Raw genomic sequence first — 18,811 nt, 5'->3', positions numbered from 1 at the left:
CGGCAGCCCGCCCAGCACCCCCAGACTGGCCGTGACCTCAGCTCCCAGCCCGGCCTCCCCACTGCCTCGGGGCACTGCCTGTCTCCCCACGGAGCACCATTCCCTGTTCCCCACGCGACCGGTGCGAGAATCACAAAGCAGACACAGGCCGGGGCCCTTGGAAACAGCCTCATGTTTCCTACAAGCTCCAGGCGAGCTCTGTCTCCAGTCCACAGCACCTCCCCGGCCCCACCAGGCTCCTGGCAGCCCCCGTGCTGCCCCATGGGTTGGGGGGAGCCCAGCCCCAAACGCCGGGGTGGGCACCCTCCCGGGCAGGCACGCGAAGGCAGCAGGGCAGCCGTGTCCATGCCACGGGCAGTGGCAGAGCCCGGCCCGCTGCCCCCGCCAGCCGCGCTCGGCTCGGAGCAGCGCCCAGCCTGTGGCCTCTACGCCCAGGCAGCGTCCGGCAGCCTCCGCGCAGCCCGGCCACAGCAGTTTGCTTCTGAAATCTATCTGAGAACACAGGACTAATAAATTAGAAGGCAGCAGCCTTTGCAAGTCCAGCACCTCCTGCCCAGTGCCTGCCTGCCTGCCTGCTGCGGGCCCGCTGGCCCAGCCGCTCCTGGGCCGTGCTGGTGCCGCTGGGCTCGGCAGCTGCTCCCAGCCAGTCTGCTCCTCTGCCGCCCCAGGACACGCTACCCCAGGCGGATGCGGAAAGTGGCGATTTCCATGGGGTCCAGGTGGATGCTGGTGCTGTTGGAGGCCGTGCCCAGCGGGTACATCAAAGTCAGCGAGGTGGGCTGCAGGGAGCCCATCTCCAGCCCCTGGAACAGGCTGCCCAGGGCCAGCTGGGGAGAGAGGAGGGAGAAGGGCAGGCAGCCCGGGTGAGCGGGACACGGTGCCTGGCAGCGCAGCACTGTGTCGGCGCAGCCCCGCATGCCGTGCCAGCAGCCCCCCATGGCACCCCCTGACCCAGTCCGGGCTCTGCCCTTCCTCACTGGGGGGTGCAGGGCTCGTAAAAGCCTCCAGACACCCCATTATGAGAAATCAACATCCTCCAGCTTTTCCTGGGCGAGGAGCAGAGGGGCTCTGGTGCTGGGGGACCCAGGCCCCCTCCAGCCTCCGTCCCAGCTCGACACAAGCACAGGATACCAGAGGAAGAGCTGGCACCAGATGTGTCAGGGACCCTGGCCTGGCTGCGGCCCAGTGGCGGGTGGAGGCGGTGGCTCAGTCCTACCTTGCCCTGGCTGGTGGTGCAGTTAAAGCCCAGGTTCTTGGCTTCCAGGCTGCAGTCAAAGCCTTTGCGGTGCAGGATCAGGGCTGCCTCAGCCGAGGGTAGCGAGTCATCCTGCTGGGGAGCCAGGGTCTGAGGTGCAAGGCCGGGGACAGCAAGGGCAAGACACACACACACACACACACACACACACACACACACACACAAACACCACCCCCCCCCCCACCCCACCCCCCCACCCCGAGAGTCCTGGTACCCCCGGGCCATGCCTGCCCCGCTCCCACGCGCAGCTCACCTCTGCCTGCAGCATCCGCAGGTTAAGGATGTGGAAGTCGCAGGGGAGGGTGGTGGAAAGGGGCATGAAGGAGCGCAGGGCTGGTGGGGCTGGCTTCTCCTGGGCCACGGGCATGACCAGGGCCTCGGCGTTCAGGTGCATGGAGGTGATATGGCTCAGCAGGGAGGGGAAGCTGATGGGGCGCCCATCCTGCACCTGCCAAAGAGCCCAGTGTCAGGGGAGCGGCAAGGCCAGGCAGAGCCGGGACAGGGCCCCCGGGACCTCCCGCTCCTTGCAGCCTCTCCAGCAGCGCTCGGAGAACAGGCACAGGGCACCTGGAGCTGCCCCCGCCCAGGCATGGCCCCTTCCCCAGCGCCCAAAAACAGGGAGGGTGGCTGCCGGCCGGGCAACCTGCACGGAGCCTGGCTAGCCGACGGTTGGACTACAGGGCCTGGCTAGGCTAGTCGCTAGCAGCTAGAGCACAAGACAGGGAGAGATGGTGGGGCCAGGCCGGGCGTTACCTCTGGGCTGCCAGTCCTGGCGCCGGGGAAGCCCAAGGCTTTAAACACAGAGGCCAGTTTGGAAAAGAAGCCGGAGCTCTGAACGGGTGACATGTTGCATGCAGAGAGAGCAGCGAGGGGACGGAACAAGAACACGGCGATTACGAGGGCTGCATGGTGCTGCCCCCCACCTGCGGGACAGGCCCCACTCTCCCCACAGCCCCCTGCTCCAGCCCGTCCCTGCGCAGTGATGGCCGGGGGGGACCACGCGGCAGCAGGGGAGGAGACCCCGCAGCCGGTCACACCTTCCCAAGACAGGGCTGCGCTCTCTGGGCTAGCAGCGCCGTGCCCAACGCCCGTCCTGCAGCGTCACAGCCCACGCACCTTGCTGGCAGTGGTGCGGCGTTCCAGGAGGAGGCGGAACCGGTTGCAGGTCCGCTTGTTGTCCTTCAGCCCTTGGCCCAGGCCCCGGTTGTCATCCTGCATCAGGCGCCGGTCCAGGATCACCTCCAGCTGGCCTGCGGAGAGCGGGACCAGCACCCCGGATTTAACATGGGCCAGCCACCCCCCACGGCCCCTCAACGCTCCCACGGGACTGGGGAGCCCCCAGAGACAGCAGGACCGGGGCACTCCCCTCGCCAGCACCCCGCGGCTCCGTGGCAGACCCCCACCCCGGGGCACAGCCCATGGCCCCGGCAGGGCCAGCTCACCGCTGCCGAGGCTGGAGACCCCCAGGGCTTGGGCTGTGTGCAGCGTCAGGCGGCTCTGCGCGTCCTGGATGTAGGCCATGGTGGGCATGGGGTAGAAGTTGGCCTGCAGCGGCAGCTTCCGCTGGTACCGGCGGGGCTGGATCTGCCAAGGGACAGAGGTCAGTGGCTGGAGGTGGCTCCTGCGGTGGAGGACAGGCACCATCCCCCCGGGGGCAGCTGCTGTCCCTCCACAGGCTCCCAGATACCTGGAAACCGTTGAGGTCTGTGAAGAAGGTGTCATCGCTCTCGATGTCAGTGCTCAAGCGCAGGGCCAGCTCCTTGTTGATGTGGTCACGGATGTCCACCAGGCAAGACAGGTCCAGGGACAGGCCCTCCACCCCTGCGGGCAGGCAGTGAGGGGCTGGGTCCCTCCTCGGGCAGCATCACCCAGCACCCTGGGGCTGGCGACCTCCCTGGCACAGCCTCGCGTTGTCTCACCTGGCACATTGTAAAGCCGCACCACGGTCTGGACATGCTGGTAGTAGCTGGTGACCTCTGAGAAGAGGGGTCCCTCCGTCACCCGCACTACTGGGGGGTCCCTGGGGGCGTAGGGCTGTGGGGGAAGGAGGGCTGCACTGAGGCTGCTGCCTGCAGGAAGGCACGTGGCCGTGGCTCGGCTGCCAGCCACTCAGAGGTGGTCCCCGTACCTTGGCCTCGCCGTCAGGCAGAAAGAGATAGGCTCCACTTTTGTCCTTGGAGGTCCTGGTGCCGTAGACGAGGAACTCACAGCTCACCCTCTGCTCCCGCTCCTCCCCAGCGCGGCGGATGCTCTGCGAGCCAGCACGGTGGTGAGCACGCGTTGGGCGAGGCAGCATTGTGTCCCCCCCACCCTACTTCACCCCCGCGCCAGCCGACAGCCCCCTGCCCTCACCTGCAGCAGGCCCGAGCGGCCCGAGAAGCAGGCGTGCAGGTGCTGGTTCTCCAGGCAGAAATCATCGGCGGCAGCCGGGAAGACATGCACGGGCACGGCCTCCTGCTTGCGCACGGGCAAGTCCCGGCCATGCAGGTACAGGCGCACGGAGGATTTCAGCATGGCGTGGCCGTCGAGGGACTTGTGCAGCTGCAGCACCCGCAGCCCCAGCGCGGGCAGGCGGGCCAGGACAGACACCTGCAGGCAGCACGCAGAGCTGAGCCAGCCCTTCCGCGGGAGGGCAGCCGCCGGAGCTTGTGCCACGGTGCGGGGACACTTGTCCCCACAGAGGAGAGCCCACGGGGCGTCATGGCCGCGGGAGCAGCGTGCGAGGATGGGAGCCCGACACGCAGGATGGGGAGGATGAGGATGGGGGCGGGCAGCGGCACTGGGGCACCCCGTACCTGGTAGACATCGGGCACGGTGTCGGTGGCGGAGCTCCAGCGCACGCTGAGCTGGGAAGGCAGCGGCTGCCCCTCCTCGGAGAGCACACGCACGTGCGGGGAGTCCACCAGCACCGGCACCACGCTCAGGCGCTCCTGCTCCAGCGGGTTGAACACCACCAGGAACCTGCGCATGGGGTCACACAGGGATGGCCGCCCCAGCCCTGCAGTGCCCGCGGGTCTCGTGGCACCCACCCACTGCTTCACACAGCCCCGGTACCCCCCCTTGCTGCCCCTCTCCAGCCCCACAAGCCCCCAGGCAGCTCCTACCGGGGCGAGGTGTCCATCCTGAGCACCGTCCTCTCCGGGAGGGAGTCCTGGCTGGGACGCGTGTCGTCCTGGGGAGAGGAGCGGTCAGAGCCATGGTGCTCCCACTGCCCGCTCCGGCCTGGCCACGCCAGGGCAAGGGGAGCCACGGGGCAGGGTGCTGCTCACCGCGCCGAGGAAGGGTGCGGTGGGGTCGTTGTGGTAGGTGTCCTTGTCCCCCAGCACGAGGTAATGGGCAGCGTTGATGATGACACGTTTGAGGTTGGTGAGGGAGTGGAGCAGCCTGGGGCACGGGCAGAGTGAGCCACCACGATCGTCCCCCCAACACCCTCCACCTCCCCGCAGGACCCCCACACCCAACCATGCTCCCACCCGAAACAAGGCTGCCCCCTGCACGCACCGGACTCCATAGTCGACTGCCACAGCCTCCTTGGCAGTGCCGGTGATGGCGTCGTGGTGCTGGAAGAGGCCCAGGTTACGGCGGGCGTTGCTCAGCAGGGCGTAGTCGGAGAGTGGGTACCGGCTGTCGGCGCCGGCGCGGCGGGCGTGGGCGAGCGCCAGGCTGTACAGGATCTCTGCCCCCCTGCGCAGGGACGTTGTCACCGAGGGCCCCTGGCCTGGCACCCCAACGCTCTGGGCCGAGCGGTGCCAGGACGGAGGGCAGAGGAGCCACCCGCCCAGCCCGCGCAGTCTCCGCGCACAGACGCCCAGCTGCGGGGAGGGCAGGGCGGGACACTGGGGCTGGGCGAGGGTTTGGCACTGCCCGGGCCACCCCCAGCGTGTTGGCGACGGGGCGCAAACCACTGGACTCCCCAGTGCTGCCCGGCATACCCAGCACACAATCCCTGCCCCGGCGCCCAGCCTGCTTCCCCTCACCGGAGATGGGCCTCCAGCACCCGGTCCAGGCTCTTGTAGAAAGGCCGGGAGGTGTAGTAGCCTGTCCAGTAGTGATCCTCCCGGTCCGCGTAGGAGAAGAAATCCCCGCTCAGCACTGGGAACCCGGGCAGCTTCATCCCCGGCACAATGCCCACCTTCTTGTACAGGGCATCAAAGTAGTCGGAGAGCGTCCCAAACTGTGCCTGCACCACAGCATGCACAGCCCTGAGCTGGGAGGGCGCTGGGAGGGTGCTGGGAGGGCACTGGGAGGCTCCCACCGCCCCTCCCAGCGCTGCCCGCCCTCCTACTGGGGTGGCCTCCCCACAACCTCCGCCTGTGGGGCCCTGATCCCCAAAGCGCCCCCCACGCTGCCCCGGACCTCCCGGCAGGTACCTGGACATGGAGGTTGGGCCGGGAGTTGAGGAAGTCGAAGATGCGCTGGTAGTTGAGGAACTGGGCATCCCACTCCTGTGGCTTGTCGTAGCGGAAATCGTCTCCCAGGGGCACCAGCAGCACCTTGCTGCGGTACAGCTTGGACTTCTTGCGGTACTGGTCCAGCAGGAGCTGGGCTCTGCCGTGGGGGGCCAGGGCATGAGGCTGGCTGCTGGCCAGGGCTGTGGGGCTCGGAGCCGCTCATCCCTGCCCTGCATCACTCACCGCTCAGCCACGTTGGCATCGGTGATGGCTCGGGGAGGCACCTTCCACGGGCAGTTGATCCGGCCCCCCGGCAGGCGTTTGAAGTCGAACTGGCAGCAGATCTTGGGGTCTGGCCCGCAGGTGTGGGGCACGTCGTAGCTGTAGAAGGGCATCATGTGGCAGAAGATGTCGGTGCTGGCGTCTGGATCTGCGGGACCAAGGACAGGTGAGCACCAGTGATGGCTCTTCCTCGCATGTCCCCGAGCAGGGGGGCCCATGGGGACAGCAGCAGTGGCAGAGCAGACCTGGCACACCGGCTCACCCACGCGGAGCCCAGTGGCCTCCCCCGGAGTGCCAGGCACGGAGGCGGTTGGGGAGTCACCCCAGGGCTGTCCCACAGGCCAAAACCGCGCTCGGCTCAGCTCGGCAGCGGAAAGCGGTGGGTAGCTGTTCCCTGCTGCCCCCCTCAGCTCAGCTCGGCAGCAGAAAGCAGTGGGTAGCTATTCCCTGCTGCCCCCCGCCCCGGTCAGAACCCCTCGGCAGTCCCCTCCCACAGCCCCTCACCCCACGTCTGTCTCCACATGAACTCCAGGTTCTGGGTGGCGGCGAAGTGCTTCTTGATGGCGTAGTGCACGCGCTGGATGAGCATGCCGGTCAGGTTGGAACGCTTCAGCAGGTAGGGCATGGTGGAGCTGTGCCCGAAGGGGTCGACGGCCCAGCCCGACCGCGGCGTCACGCCTGCGGGCACCGAGAGCCGTCAGCCCCTCGCCTCCCGCCAGCGACGGGGCTGCCCGCCGGCGCACCGAGCGGGCCCCCGGCCAGCGCTCCTGCCCGGCTCTCACCGATGTTCTTCTCCAGCCACTGGTGCCCCTCGATCAGCTGGTCGATCATGGCGAAGTAGTGGGAATTGGCCTCGTCAGGCATCACCCAGCCACCCGTCACCATCTCCAGCTGCCCGTTGCCAACCAGCCTGCAAGAGGGATGCGCGAGATGGGGCCAGCTCGGGGCAGAGCCCCGCCGTGAGCCCCGTGTCCATGGCTGAGCCTCCCCCCGGCCTTGGAGCCACCTGGGTCCCACCCGCAGCCTCCCCAAGCCCTGGCTGCCATGTCCGCACACTGTCCCCATGCAGACAGACCCCTCCTCAGCACCACACTGGCCAAGACCCCAACCAGAGCCCATCCCCACCCTCCAGTTCCCTCTGTCCTCCCCCACCAGGCCTCCCAGGGCAGGGGGGCTGACGAGGGGGCCCCGTCCCACCACACAATACTGCTCTCCAGGTCCCCCATCCCGCTGAGGGTGCCCTGGGCCCTGCAAGGCGCTGGCACCGCTCCAGCTCTGCGGCAGTGCTCGCAGGCTTGGGGTTACAGTGACAAGAGGGAGTTTCCCAGCCCCACAGGGCGAGATCTGCACCCCCCCAGCCCCTCAGGCCCCTGCTACTGGCAGCACCCTGGTTCCCACTCCATGCTGCCATGGTTTTGAGTCTCATGGCACTGAGAGGTTGCTGGCGCTGCCAGGGCACCCCATGGCGAGCAGCGCGGAGCTCATGGCCACTGCCTTCATCTCCCCAAGGCCCTTCCCCGTGCTTGCAGCTGGCGTCTCCCACAGCGCCCTGCCTGCACCGGGCAGTGGGGCCCAGCGGACAGCCCTACCTCCGCACCGCAGCCCGCTTCTGGGCACTGATGTTGTCCCACCACTTGGAAAAGAAGGAGATCTCGGACCAGATGAAGCGCCGGCGCGGGTCCTCCTGCATCTTCAGCACCATGCTGTTGAGGATGTGCTGCGTCTGGTCATAGTAGTACTTGTCGAAGGTCTTGATCCAGCCTGCCAGCAGGGCGGGGGGGTCACTGCGCAGGCCCAGCCCCTTCCCAGCAGCAGCGCAGGGCAGCGGGGGCTCGGCCAGCCCTCCCCCTCCCCTGCCCACCTTCGGCGGCTGCTCACCCGGGTCGTTGTGGGAGTGCGGCACCACAAACACCTGCAGGGGCTCAGCGTCCCACTCGCTGGGCTCGTAGGTGATATCGAAGCCCTGCTTCCACACGCCGCCATCCTGGTTGTCAAAGGGCAGCAGGGAGTACACGGCCAGCATCTGCGGGGGGGAGACAGGGCTCAGGGCGGACACTGGGCTGAGGGACCCCCAAGAGCGCAGGGACCCCACGGATGCCCCGGTGCCCCCTGGCACTGGCAGGGCCAGGCCCGGGGCTGCCGGGCCAAGGCATCCGCCCCTCACCTGCAGGTCTGGGCTCTGGCCCTTGCCCCCCAGGGCGAACTGGCAGTCCTGTGGGGAGACGGAGAGGAAGCTTGGGCGACTCTCTGGCGGCAGCACCCAGGAGCCATTGGGCTTGTGGTGGGGCAGCGCCGGCGGCCCCTCTGCGTGGGCCGTCAGCTCCAGCACCGAGTCCTTGATGTGGCTGATGATCTCGTGGTTCTCCTCCAGCAGCTGCTCCAGCTGCTCGATGCGGTTCTGCAGCACCGAGATCTGACTCTGGGGACACAGACGCCACGGTCAGAGCCCCCGCTGCCCTTTGCCGGGGGGGTCCTGGTCCCCACAGGGAATGAGCCCTGGCCCAGGCAGCCGAACGGCCTCAGGCTGTGCCAGCTGGCCCTGCAGGACTGACCCTGGCCCGCTGGCCCATCCCCACGGCCTCGCCGCTCACCCTGGGGAAGTTACCCCCACTCTGGTGGCGTGTAGGGTCGTGCTGCACCCGGTCCAGCATCAAGTAGAGGGAGAAGACGGCAACGCAGAAGATGGCAGCTCCACACACTGTCACCTGCTTCTTCAGCTTCATCCCGGAGGGCCGCAGGGACAGACCTGAACCAGGACGGAGCGACAGCAGTGGCCCAGCCAGCCTGGCCACGGGGCTGGGGCTGAGGACGGGGTGGGATGGGATGGATGGGACAGGAGGGGATGGGATGGGACAGGAGGGATGGGATGGGGAGGGATGGGAAGGGATGGGACGGGATGGGACGGGATGGGATGGGATGGGACGGTGCCTCCTCGCCCTGGGCTGAGCCCCGCCGGGGTCCCGGGGTCGGGCAGCGCAGCGCGGTGTCCCCGTGCCCTGCCCACCTCTTGCCAAAACGTGGCCACCGCCACCCCCCTCCTCCTCCTTCTCGTCCGCCGCCCCCCCGCGTCCTACTTGGCTTAATCCACCGCCCGGTATTTATAGCCCGAGCTGGAGCTGAACGGGCCCGGGGCGCCTCGGGGCCCAGCTCGGCGCGGGGCTGCGGACGGGGGGGGCCGGGCCGGGGGCAGCGGCAGCGGCAGCGGCAGCGGGACCGGGACCGGGACCGGGACCGGGACAGGACCGGGGCCGGGTCGGGAGCAGGAGCAGGCGCAGGCCGCGGCGGCCCCGCCGAGCCGGGCAGCCCGGGGCCTCCGCGGCGCGGCCCGGCGCGGGGAGGGGAGCGGGGCCGGGAAGGCCGGGCCGGGGAGGGCCGAAGCCGGGAGGGCCGGGCCGGGGCCGGCTCCGGGGGCGCGGCCGCTCCGCTCTTACCCTGGGCGGCTCCGCGGCCCGTCCCGGCGCCTCACATCGCCCGCCCCGGGCCCGCCGGCTGCCGCGGCCGGGATGGGCCAGGCCCCGCCCGCCGCCCCGCCCGCCCGGGCCTGGGCCCGGCCCCGGCCCCGCCGTCCGCCCGCCCTGCCGGGAGGCGGCTCCGCCGGGCGGCCGCGGGGCCGGGGCCGGCCCGGCCGGGACCCCCATGGCCCCCGGGATAGACCCGGCCACCCCCCCGCGGCCCCGGGGGCGCACCCGGACATACCCCCCGTACCCCGGGGCCGGGTCGAGTTCCCGGTGCCCCCATTCCCGGTGCCCCTGTCCCCGTGACCCCATTCCCGGTGTTCCCAGTCCCGGTGCGCCCTGTCCGGGTGTGGCGCAGGCTCCCAGGGGGTCTGATCCCCCCACAGACACGGTGCTGCAGAGCTCGTTTGTTTATTACACAGGATCGATCCCGCAGGAGCGGCGGGTGCCCCCGGGGCGCGCGGGACCCCCTGCCCCGGGCTGGGTGGGGGCACGGCCGCGCCCGGCTGCCCCGCAGCACCCGCCGCCCAGGCAGGCGCTGCCCGAGGGACGGACGGGGGCTGGCAGGGCGCTGTCCTTGGCCCCGAGCTGCCCCTCACCGGTGTTTCTTGCGGATGCCGATGAGGTCCTGGTGGACGACGCTGAAGCTGGGCCGCTTGCGGGGGTCGTACTCCCAGCACCGCCGCATCAGCCGGTACACCTCCTCCGGGCACTGCTCGGGGGGGTCCAGCCGCACGCCTGGGGGGTGGCAGGGATTTGGGGGGACGTGGCAGCCCGGGCCATTGGCCCCTTGCTCCCCCACAGCCCTGTCCTGCCCGTCCCATGGGCATGGCTCCATGGCGGAGCCGCTGCGGCCCTCGGGAGTGGGGCCCCGGCCGCAGCCCTCACCCTGCTCCACCGCCTCTCGCGTCTGCTGGTTGCTGAGGTTGGTGTAGGGGACGGCGCCCAGGCTGAAGGCTTCCCACAGCAGGATCCCGAAGCTCCAGACATCGCTCTCGGAGCTGTATCGGCCTGGGGACGTGGGGCGGGATGGATGCCGGTGGCTGGGGACACCCACGGCACCACTGCCCCAGCTGTGCCCGCGCTGAGGAGGGCTGGGGTGCCCCGGGTCTCCCCAGGACCAGGTGTGTGGGAGAAGGATGTGTGCCCCGGACTCCTGGCTCCCGACTGTGCCACAGGACCACCGTGCTGTGCCCCCATCCCATACCGTAATTGAGTGCTTCGGGGGCGGTCCACTTGACAGGGATCTGCTTCATCCCCCCTGTGGAGGCGTAGATGCCATCCTCCTCCTCCCGTGACATCCCGAAGTCGCTGATCTTCAGGGCATTCTTCTCCGTCACCAGGCAGTTGCGGGCAGCCAGGTCCCTGGGACGGCCCCGAGCGTCAGCCGCACACCTGGTCGTCCCCGGGGGGCTCCGCCTGGCTGGGATCGGGGGGCAGCGAGGGCTCCGGGGCTCACCCTGCCCTGCCCAGCACCCGCCCGCCCCGCCGGAGCCCACCTGTGGATGCAGTGCTTGCTCTCCAGGTACTCCATGCCAGCGGCAGCGTTCTCCGTCATCTTGATCAGCTCCTTCACCCGCAGATGGGGGCCCTCACTGCGCAGGAAGCTCAGGAAGTCCCCCCCTGCGCCCAGGATTGCGGAGCTGGTGGGGGGCTGCCCTGACACACCGCAGCGAGCTGGCACACGCCGGGGCCGCAGGACGGGGCCGCTCACCCTGCACCAGCTCCATAACGATGTAAATGGGCTGCTTCTGGGTGCAGACACCGATGAGCCGGACGATGTTCGGGTGGTTGTACTGCTTCAGGATCCTGGGGGGACAAGGAAAGGCACCGTGAGCGTGCAGGGGCCTGGCTGCCCTGGGCAATGGCCCCCTCCATGCCCAGCCGGCCCAGGGACACAGCCCTTGGCACAAGGACGCTGCAGTCCCAGCGGGGTTTGAACAGCCCCAAGTCCCGAGGATGGACAGACAGGCCGGGGCAAGCATGATGGCCGTACAGACCTGGCTTCCTGCAGGAACTTGGCCTTGAGTTCGGGCGGGAGGGTTTCCCGGCAGGATTTCACAGCCACAGGGGTGTTGTCAGCACGCAGACGGCCACTGAACACCTCCCCGAAGTTACCCTGCCGAGAGACATGGGTGTACCGGCCCAGCTTGCCGCAGCATGGCCCGAGTCAACCCCTGCCCTCCCCCAGACCCCCTGGGACAGTTCTGCCCTCCTGCAGACCCCGTGGGACGACCCTGCCCTCCCGCAGACCCCCTGGGACGGCCCTGCCCTCCTGCAGACCCCGCGCAGGCAGGGACCAGAGCATCCCGACTCACCCGGCCGATACGCTCCCCCAGCAGCACGTCCTCATGGTTGAGCACCCATTTGTCCTGCAGCGAGCCAACACTGAAGGCGATGAGCCATCCCCCTGCCCACCCCAGGCCCACCTCCCCCCCTGCTTCTGCAGCTCCCTCTCAGGCAGCTCTGGAAGAGGGTCCCCAGCCCTCAGCCCCCCCCAGGGCTGGGTCACCGTGTCTGGCTGGAGACATGTGCTTGGGGCTCCCAGCTCAGCTGCGGGCAGGAGAAGGGGCCAGGCAGGGCTGCCCCGTGCGCTGGGGACTTGTCCCCCTCCCCACTGCCCATCGTCACCTTGGGCACAGCCCTGGCCAGGATGATCCCACTCTTCCGGGTGATGGGCTGCTGGCTCTGCAGGAGGTGCTCGATGAGCAGCGGGATGGTGGGGAAGCTATCGCCCTCCAGCCAGTACATGTTCTGTGGGGAGGGGAGGCGCAGGGGCGTTCCTGCATGCACCCACGGCTGTGCTCACCAGGGCTGTGCACGCGTGGGTGCGTATGCGGGACACGCACACCGGGCAGGGCGAGCACATGTGAGTGGGAGTTCACAGGCGTGACAGCAGGGCTCACACCCCGTGCTCCACACTCGGCCCGTGCAGGGACGGGTGTGAGCAACTCGTACTGTACACACACGTCCCGTGCACTCGCCCCAGGACCCCCGCCTGCCCACACAGGGCCACCCCGGCCATCTCTTCCCACCTGTGGCCACTCACATCGGCAGCTTGGATGATGAAGTGCCGGGGCTGCCCGTCCCACAGCACGCTGAGCACGTACTCCTGCTTTCCCTGGCTCTCCCGCACCAGGAAGTCCCCGCTGCAGGTCAGCAGCTCCTGCACCTCCACCCGCGGGATGGCCCCGTGGTACCAGACCTGCTGGCACAGCGGCTTCTGCACCTCTGGGATGAGGGGCACGGGGGGCGGCAGCTGGATGGAGACGATGGGGGTGAGCCCAGCCATGCTCCCAGCCCGTGTTGGAGGTGAGGGCAGGTGCCAGGGCAGCAGGCAGCGGGGAGCAGGGGCTGGAGCATGGAGGGGAGGGGGCTGTGGGGACGCAGAGGAGAGGGCAAGGGGTGCTGGGTGGGAGGGCAGGGTGGCCGGAGACCCACCGAGTACTTGGGGCTGAAGATGCCCGAGATGTGGTTCTTGAGGGTCTCCAGCGCCGTGGCCCCGCTCCGCTCCTGCTCCTGGGGGGAGGCGTGAGCTGTGCGCTGGCTCTGGGGGGGTGACCCAAGCCTGGTGTGACCCATCCCCACGGCTCCCAGGGCAGGACTCACCACGGAGGAGACCGACTGCCGGTCCTCCTGCAGAGGCAGGGCGGGCAGGGGCTCCCCGGTGCCCAGCTGCTCCAGCTTCCTGGCCAGCAAGTCCCGCTGCGCCTGCAGCTTGGCCTCGGTGCAGAGGCAGCCCTCGAGCTGCTGCTGCACCTCCTGCAGCCCCTGCCGCTTGCCCAGCAAGTGCACCCTGGGGACGGGACAGAGCGGTCAGCCCCTGGCCGCCCCCGGCCCCTCGCCACCCGCCCACCACACCTCACCGCTCCCCGGGGCTCCGGCCCTGCTCCTCGCCCCTGATCTCTGCCTGCAGCTCCCGCACGTGCTGCTCCTTCCTGCTCACAGCCTCGGTGGTGGCCGCCAGCTCCTCCTCGACCGACGTCAGGCTGCGAGAGAAGAAACACCAGGTGCCGGCCGTTGCTGAGCCGTGCTGCCGGCGGCGACGGCTCCTGCCCGCGGCCTGACCCCACTCACGAGTGCTGGACACTCTCGATGGTCAGTTCGTTCAGTTGCAGCTCCCCCGGCACCAGACCCTCCGTCTCCTCCAGCAAACTCTCATCAAAGGACACGGCCGGTGGCACCTCAGAGCCGTACCTGCGGGCACCCGGTGTGGCTCTGCCTCCCACCTACGCCACGCCAGCTGCTGGCAGGGCCAAGCCCAGTGGAGCGGCCGCAGCCACACGCAGCTGTTACCTGTGGCTCTGGCCGAAGCTGCTGTACTCGGTGGCTGGGTCAATGGCCTGGATAGCGCTGGCGATTTCCCGGTGCACGGCCAGCACGTCCTCCTGCACGAGGCTGCTGATGCTGTAGTACTCCCCGAGGATCTCCTTCCTGTGGGGACGCAGGCACTGGGGGCTGCTGGGCTCCTGTGCCCCCCAACCCAGGGTCCCTGCGGCCGGGCACCACCACCCCTGCCCTGGCCCTGCCACCCGGGCTGGCCGGTCGCCGTGTCCCGCTGCCTCGCGCCCTCAGTCCCTGCATCTCGCGGGGCATTACCATGGGGGCTGCGGCGCAAGGGGCAGGCGACGGGGCAGGGAAGATGCACATGGCTGGTGAGGATCTGGCGGGAGAGGGGAGCACCGCCGGTTCTCGGGGGCCGCGGGGTGCCTGGGGACAGGCAGTGGGGCCAGCAGCGGGGCGCGGGGCAGGCAGGGCTCTTACAGGACAAGGACCATCTCCTGCTGCAGGCTGAGGAGGGACTGGTGGAGGCTGGGCAGCAGGCGCTGGTAGTGGTGGTGGTGGTGGAGTGTGGCCGCCTGCACGGCCAGCACGTACTGGTTGTGCAGGGCGTAGAGCTTCCAGAGGCTGCGCACGTACTTCTCCTTCGCCTTGTCCCGCTCCTTGTCTGGGGGGGGAGAGGTCATGGAAAATACCCGCAGCCACCACTCTGCCAGTCCCAGCGCTGCAGCACATCCTCCCAAGCAGCTGGTGAGGGGCTGGGGCAGGGGCTGGGGGGGGGGCCCAGGGCAGGCAGAGGGGCCGAGGCCGTCACACCCCTCCCTGTGCACAGGGACCCACAGCACGGTGTCCCAAGGCTGTAACCCCATGAGATTTGCCTGGCTGCCCGTGGGCCAGGCTGGGCTCTCCCTGCCCCCGTCGTGGGGCGCAGGGTGCTCCGGCCATCCCTGACCCCAGAGGGGACACAGCGGGCCGGGGCCAAGGGGGGAGCTGGGCTGGCAGGTACCTTTGATGGCCTCCTGGTACTTGCGCTTGGCCTGGGCGCTGTCACGGGCCAGGCTGCGGTACTGAGCCTTCAGCTTCTCCATCTCCTGCTGCGTGGTCTGGGGAGGGAGACGGTGTCAGGGGAGTGGAGCCCGATTGGGCCCCCTGCTCCCCACCCCCCCGGAACCCATATACCCGTGTGTACTCCTGGCTGAGCTGCTGCCACCGCTCGCTGAAGGCCTTGCGGAGCTGCTGCTTGTCACGGATCAGCAGACTCAGCTTGGCCAGCGGCCCCGCCGCCAGCTCCTCCGCGTGCCGCTGCAGGATCTGGCTCAGCGTCTCCGTCTGGCTTGCCAGCACCCACCAGGACTGCGGGGACGGGGCGTCAGGGACGGGGCGGGGACGGCCGCCCTCTGTCACCACGCTGCACCGGGCTCTGCGGGCTGCGCTCCCACCCCAGGGTGTCCCTACCTCCGCCATCTGACCGCCGTGGTCGCTGGTGTGGGGTTGCCCGGGGCCCTCCTGCTTCTCCAGCTGGGAGAACATGTGGTGCAGCATCCCCGCGTACTGCCGGTCGCTCTTGGCACGCTGTGACATCCACTTCTTCATCAGCTCCAGGAGACGCAGTTCATTGTCCTGTAGCCGCAGCAGCGCGCTGTGCCCCTGTGGGCACCACAGCTCCGGCCCGAAGCCCATGGCACTGCCGTCCCGGGTGGGAGGAGGCTGCAGAGCGACGGGAGAGCCTGAGCACGGCGGCTGCCTCACGCCCCGCGCTGCCCTCGCCGGTGACCGGTGACTGGGGCCCTTTGTGTCGCACTCCTTCCCACCCCATTGCCTCGCCACGAGCCAGCGGCAGGGGCCAGAGTCCTCTCTGCCCCCCACAATCTGCCTTGCAAAGCGCATTCAAAGCAGACAGGAGGGCTGAGAGCAGGGAGGAGGAAGTTTGAGGTCAGAAAATGCAGCACCACCTCTACCGTGCATGCAGGGCTGCTCCCCGAGGGCAGTGCCGCCGTGACCCCCACCCTGGCCGAGGCAACAGCCCCACGCGGTCTGGCAGCCTCGGCCCCATCCTGCCCGTTGGCACCATCACCCTGGTGCCCATGGTGGGGCAGCTCCACTGCAGGGCACTGGTGGGAAGCCGGCAGGAGGGGGACAGGGTGCTGAGCCCTGGAGGAAGGTGCTGAGCCTGGATGTGTCCCAGTGTCCAGGACTCCATCATGGCCTTTGGGAGCCAAACTGGTCCCAGCTGCAGTCTTGGGGTGCCCTGTCCTGCGGCAAGGATGCAGCAGGAGGGTGCGGGGGCACGTCCCTGTGCAGGGCAGGACGTCCCTGGCACAGCCCTCGACCCCGCAGAGGCCCAGAGCCGAGACACCCCCAGCCCCACAAAGGGGTCCCCAGTCCCTGCCAGCACCCCGCTGGGGCTTGGCCCCTCCAACCTTTGTGTGCCGCGAGGTCCCCGCCGTGGGGCTGGTGCTGGCGCTGGTGTCCTCCCGGGGCTGGGGCCGGCGCAGTCTGGACCCGGCGCAGCTCTGGCTCCTGGGGAGGAACAGGAAACCCGGTGCTGACCATACAGCCATTGCGAGATTTCCTGCGCTTCCTCCCCTCCCTGCCAGTCCCCGCACCCGGGGCTGACACTGGCACACAGCTCCGCCGTAGCTGGGCAGCCCCCAGCCCCTGCTTCCCCGCGAGGCTGCGGGAGCTGGGGGGTACCCGTGGGTGTCCCCAGGGCTCTGTGCAGCCCCACCGAACGGGGACCATCCCGTCACCACCCCTGAGCCTGGCCCTTGTGACTGTGAAAGGCCACAGGACAGAGCAGCCGCTGCACAGGCACCCATGGAGCCACGGCCCAGCCTCGGGGCCAGCCCGTGCCCACACAGCTGGGCCCCCGCTCCCTGCACCCCTCAAAGTGCTTCGCCGGTGCCATGGTGTGACCACTCAGCCCTGGTAGCTGCATCACAGGGGCAGCCGCTGCTGCCTCTACCCAGCGCTGCCACACATGTCCCCGTCACCAGTGCAGTCCGGCTCGACTCTGCTTGGCTCCGGGGTGGTTTGTGCTGCGCCCCCCGTCCTGCGCAGATGACCAGAGGGGCATCACGGTCATCTGCACCACACAGCCGAGCTGATTCCGCTTTTAGAGGAAGTTGGGGGAAAAAACATGTCAGATGGAGTTTTGTGACTCACCTTCCATGGCTGAGCAATGCCAGGGGGGTCACACCAAGGAGCAGCACAGTGGTGCGGCGCAGCACGGCCAGGAGCTGCCACTATGCCCTGGGCACAGACCCCAGGCAGCACCCCAACTGTGCTGAGTGACACAAATCCCCACCCAGAGTCACCGTGGCCCCCCCAGGCAAGAGGAGCCCAGTTAGTGCCCCATTTGCCACCTGCCCAGGTGAGCAATTTGAGAGCTGTCACGTGCTGCTGGCGTCCCAGTCACCCACCAGCTGGTCACCCTGTAACTGGCCCCATTCCCGAGGGGTCCTGCCTGCCGGGGGGCCCTGCCTGCCCATCCCCACCAAGTCCTGCCTGCTGGGGGGGCTCTGCTTTCCCTGCACCCTGTTCAGCTGCCCCGAGCTCTCCACACTGGTGATGCTCCCTGGCACCACCAGTGCCAGGCTTCCTGGAAACAGGAATTTTCATGGCACGTTTGAGGGTGAGAGCAGCTCCGCCAGCCTCAGCGCTGCAGCTGCCCTGACCTGCAGCTGACGCCAACCTGCCTCCGGCCCCCCAGAGCCAGCCCAGGAATAGTTTGATTTTCTGCCTGAGCTGCGGGTCCCACCAGCTGCGTCCACACACCCCGCCAGCTCCAGGGACACTTGGAGTGTTGTCACAAGCTTAGCGAGTGTTTTGCAAGCCGGGCTGAGGGGCTGCCTGTCCCCAACGCCAGCATCCTTCCAGCATCCCCGGGCACCCCGCAGGCAGCACAGGCCCCCTCCCCGCCTGCACCAGGGACACTGGGCACCTCAGGTGGGAGCATCCAAGCCTGGGGGCTGGGGGCCTGCCCTTCCTGAGGTGCCAGGGTTGTGCTGCAAGGCTCTGGGTGCAGAGAGTGCAGCAGCTCTCCTTCCCTAGAAGCCCCGAGTGCTGCCTGCAGCAGGAAGGTTGCTGTGGGCCACATCACAGCTCACCCAGTTTCACATCCTCCGTCTGCCCTCCCGCAGCCTGCAGAGCCCGGAGGGGCTGTGGCCTCTGCCTGAGCCCCCGCTGCAGCACCCGACGGCCGCAGCCCACCCGGCTGCCCCCAGCCTGCGAACTGCCCCCCCGGCCGAGGGACAGCAGGGACCTGCTCCCGCCCTGGCCTCGTGAGAAAAGCAGGAGTGGGCTGAGAAGCGCCTGCAGCCGGCCGCACACCCCGGGGAACTCGCTCCTGACCACAGGAAGATGCGGCGGCTGCAGGCGCAGCGAGGCTGAGCAGAGCTGCCTCTGCAAGTGAGTGCAGCCCCGACAGACCCTCCTGGGGGGCCAGGACCCTGGGGGGGCTCGGTGGGGCTGGGCCACAGCACGAGCGGGTCCCAGGTCTGGCCTGGCCTCCCCCACCCCAGGGCTGCCCCTGGGCATCGTGCTCTGGCTGGAGGGTGGTGCTGAGCGCGGGGACTGCAGCCTGTGAGCTCAGCGGGTCCCCAGGCTGCGATGGAGGGGCTGAGCTCACGCGCTGTGGGAAAGGGCTGCGAGTTCCCCAGGCTTTTGGCCCCCCTCCATCCACCGCAGCTGGTTCCCCAATTAGCTCCCCTCTCTGCGGGTTCCTGATAAGCAGCTGCTTCCCATCACTCAGGTGAGGGGGCCGGTCTCTGCCGGGGTGCTGAGTCCCCACCGCGTCCCCAAACAGCAGCCCCTGCCCAGCACTGGCTCCTGCCCACAGCCCGGGCAGGGCAGCCCCTGGCTCTGGGGGGCTCTTTGCCTCTTGGGGGCTTCTGTGTCCTGGCCGGGGGCTGTGGGAGGGTTGGGCGCTGCAGGTTCCTGCAGCCACACCATGGCGGGCAGCGCAGCAGCCGGGGCTCCCTGCCTGCGGCACCCCAGCAAGGTGCCCCTGCCCCGGCCGCAGGCAGGGCCGCAGGCAGCGCCTGCAGAGCAGATCAGGGCACCCCTTGGGCCCAGCGCGGGGTGATGGCCCCCAGCCTGGCACCCATGTGCGGCCGTGTCACACAGAGCACAGGCAGCGGGGCTGG

The 18,811-nt window shown here is 69.2% G+C and overlaps 2 protein-coding genes across 10 annotated transcripts; both read right to left on the bottom strand.

The window, feature by feature from the left end:
- Positions 1-460: 460 nt before the first annotated feature.
- On the bottom strand, positions 461-9,447 carry MAN2A2 (mannosidase alpha class 2A member 2). 6 transcript variants are annotated; one of them, XM_074837354.1, is made up of 25 exons: positions 9,360-9,447; positions 8,520-8,674; positions 8,258-8,347; positions 8,093-8,140; positions 7,807-7,951; positions 7,518-7,689; positions 6,711-6,838; positions 6,433-6,606; positions 5,890-6,076; positions 5,626-5,803; positions 5,233-5,435; positions 4,757-4,939; positions 4,525-4,639; positions 4,360-4,427; positions 4,051-4,216; positions 3,608-3,844; positions 3,384-3,506; positions 3,175-3,289; positions 2,943-3,076; positions 2,698-2,839; positions 2,372-2,505; positions 2,009-2,086; positions 1,509-1,703; positions 1,217-1,330; positions 461-827 (listed from the first exon to the last, which is right to left on the bottom strand). In XM_074837354.1, exons 2-25 carry the CDS (start codon positions 8,649-8,651, stop codon positions 675-677), a joined length of 3,414 nt encoding a protein of 1,137 aa, XP_074693455.1. In that variant the 5' UTR covers positions 8,652-8,674; positions 9,360-9,447; the 3' UTR covers positions 461-674. The 6 variants fall into 6 exon arrangements, with proteins under 6 accessions (XP_074693455.1, XP_074693449.1, XP_074693451.1 ...); XM_074837348.1 differs by having other exon boundaries at positions 8,093-8,347; XM_074837350.1 differs by having other exon boundaries at positions 1,217-1,327; positions 8,093-8,347.
- A 330-nt stretch (positions 9,448-9,777) lies between these two features.
- On the bottom strand, positions 9,778-16,427 carry FES (FES proto-oncogene, tyrosine kinase). Of its 4 annotated transcripts, none has more exons than XM_074837645.1 (19): positions 16,095-16,427; positions 15,120-15,284; positions 14,844-15,017; positions 14,671-14,767; positions 14,148-14,331; positions 13,680-13,817; positions 13,461-13,580; positions 13,250-13,372; positions 12,993-13,179; positions 12,825-12,902; positions 12,433-12,642; positions 12,015-12,137; positions 11,702-11,755; positions 11,384-11,502; positions 11,098-11,192; positions 10,883-11,006; positions 10,591-10,748; positions 10,272-10,394; positions 9,778-10,121 (listed from the first exon to the last, which is right to left on the bottom strand). In XM_074837645.1, the coding sequence occupies exons 1-19, from the start codon at positions 16,404-16,406 to the stop codon at positions 9,979-9,981; spliced, it is 2,727 nt and encodes a 908-aa protein (XP_074693746.1). In that variant the 5' UTR covers positions 16,407-16,427; the 3' UTR covers positions 9,778-9,978. The 4 variants fall into 4 exon arrangements, with proteins under 4 accessions (XP_074693746.1, XP_074693745.1, XP_074693743.1 ...); XM_074837644.1 differs by having other exon boundaries at positions 15,120-15,371; positions 16,085-16,192; XM_074837642.1 differs by lacking the exon at positions 16,095-16,427 and having other exon boundaries at positions 10,272-10,426; positions 15,120-15,344.
- Positions 16,428-18,811: the final 2,384 nt, after the last annotated feature.

Source organism: Strix aluco, chromosome 12 (genome assembly GCF_031877795.1).
Source record: "Strix aluco isolate bStrAlu1 chromosome 12, bStrAlu1.hap1, whole genome shotgun sequence".
In the NCBI taxonomy this organism is placed as follows: Eukaryota; Metazoa; Chordata; class Aves; order Strigiformes; family Strigidae; genus Strix; species Strix aluco.
Note: the sequence above shows the minus strand (reverse complement) of the source record. Positions and strands in the feature narration are given on the sequence as shown.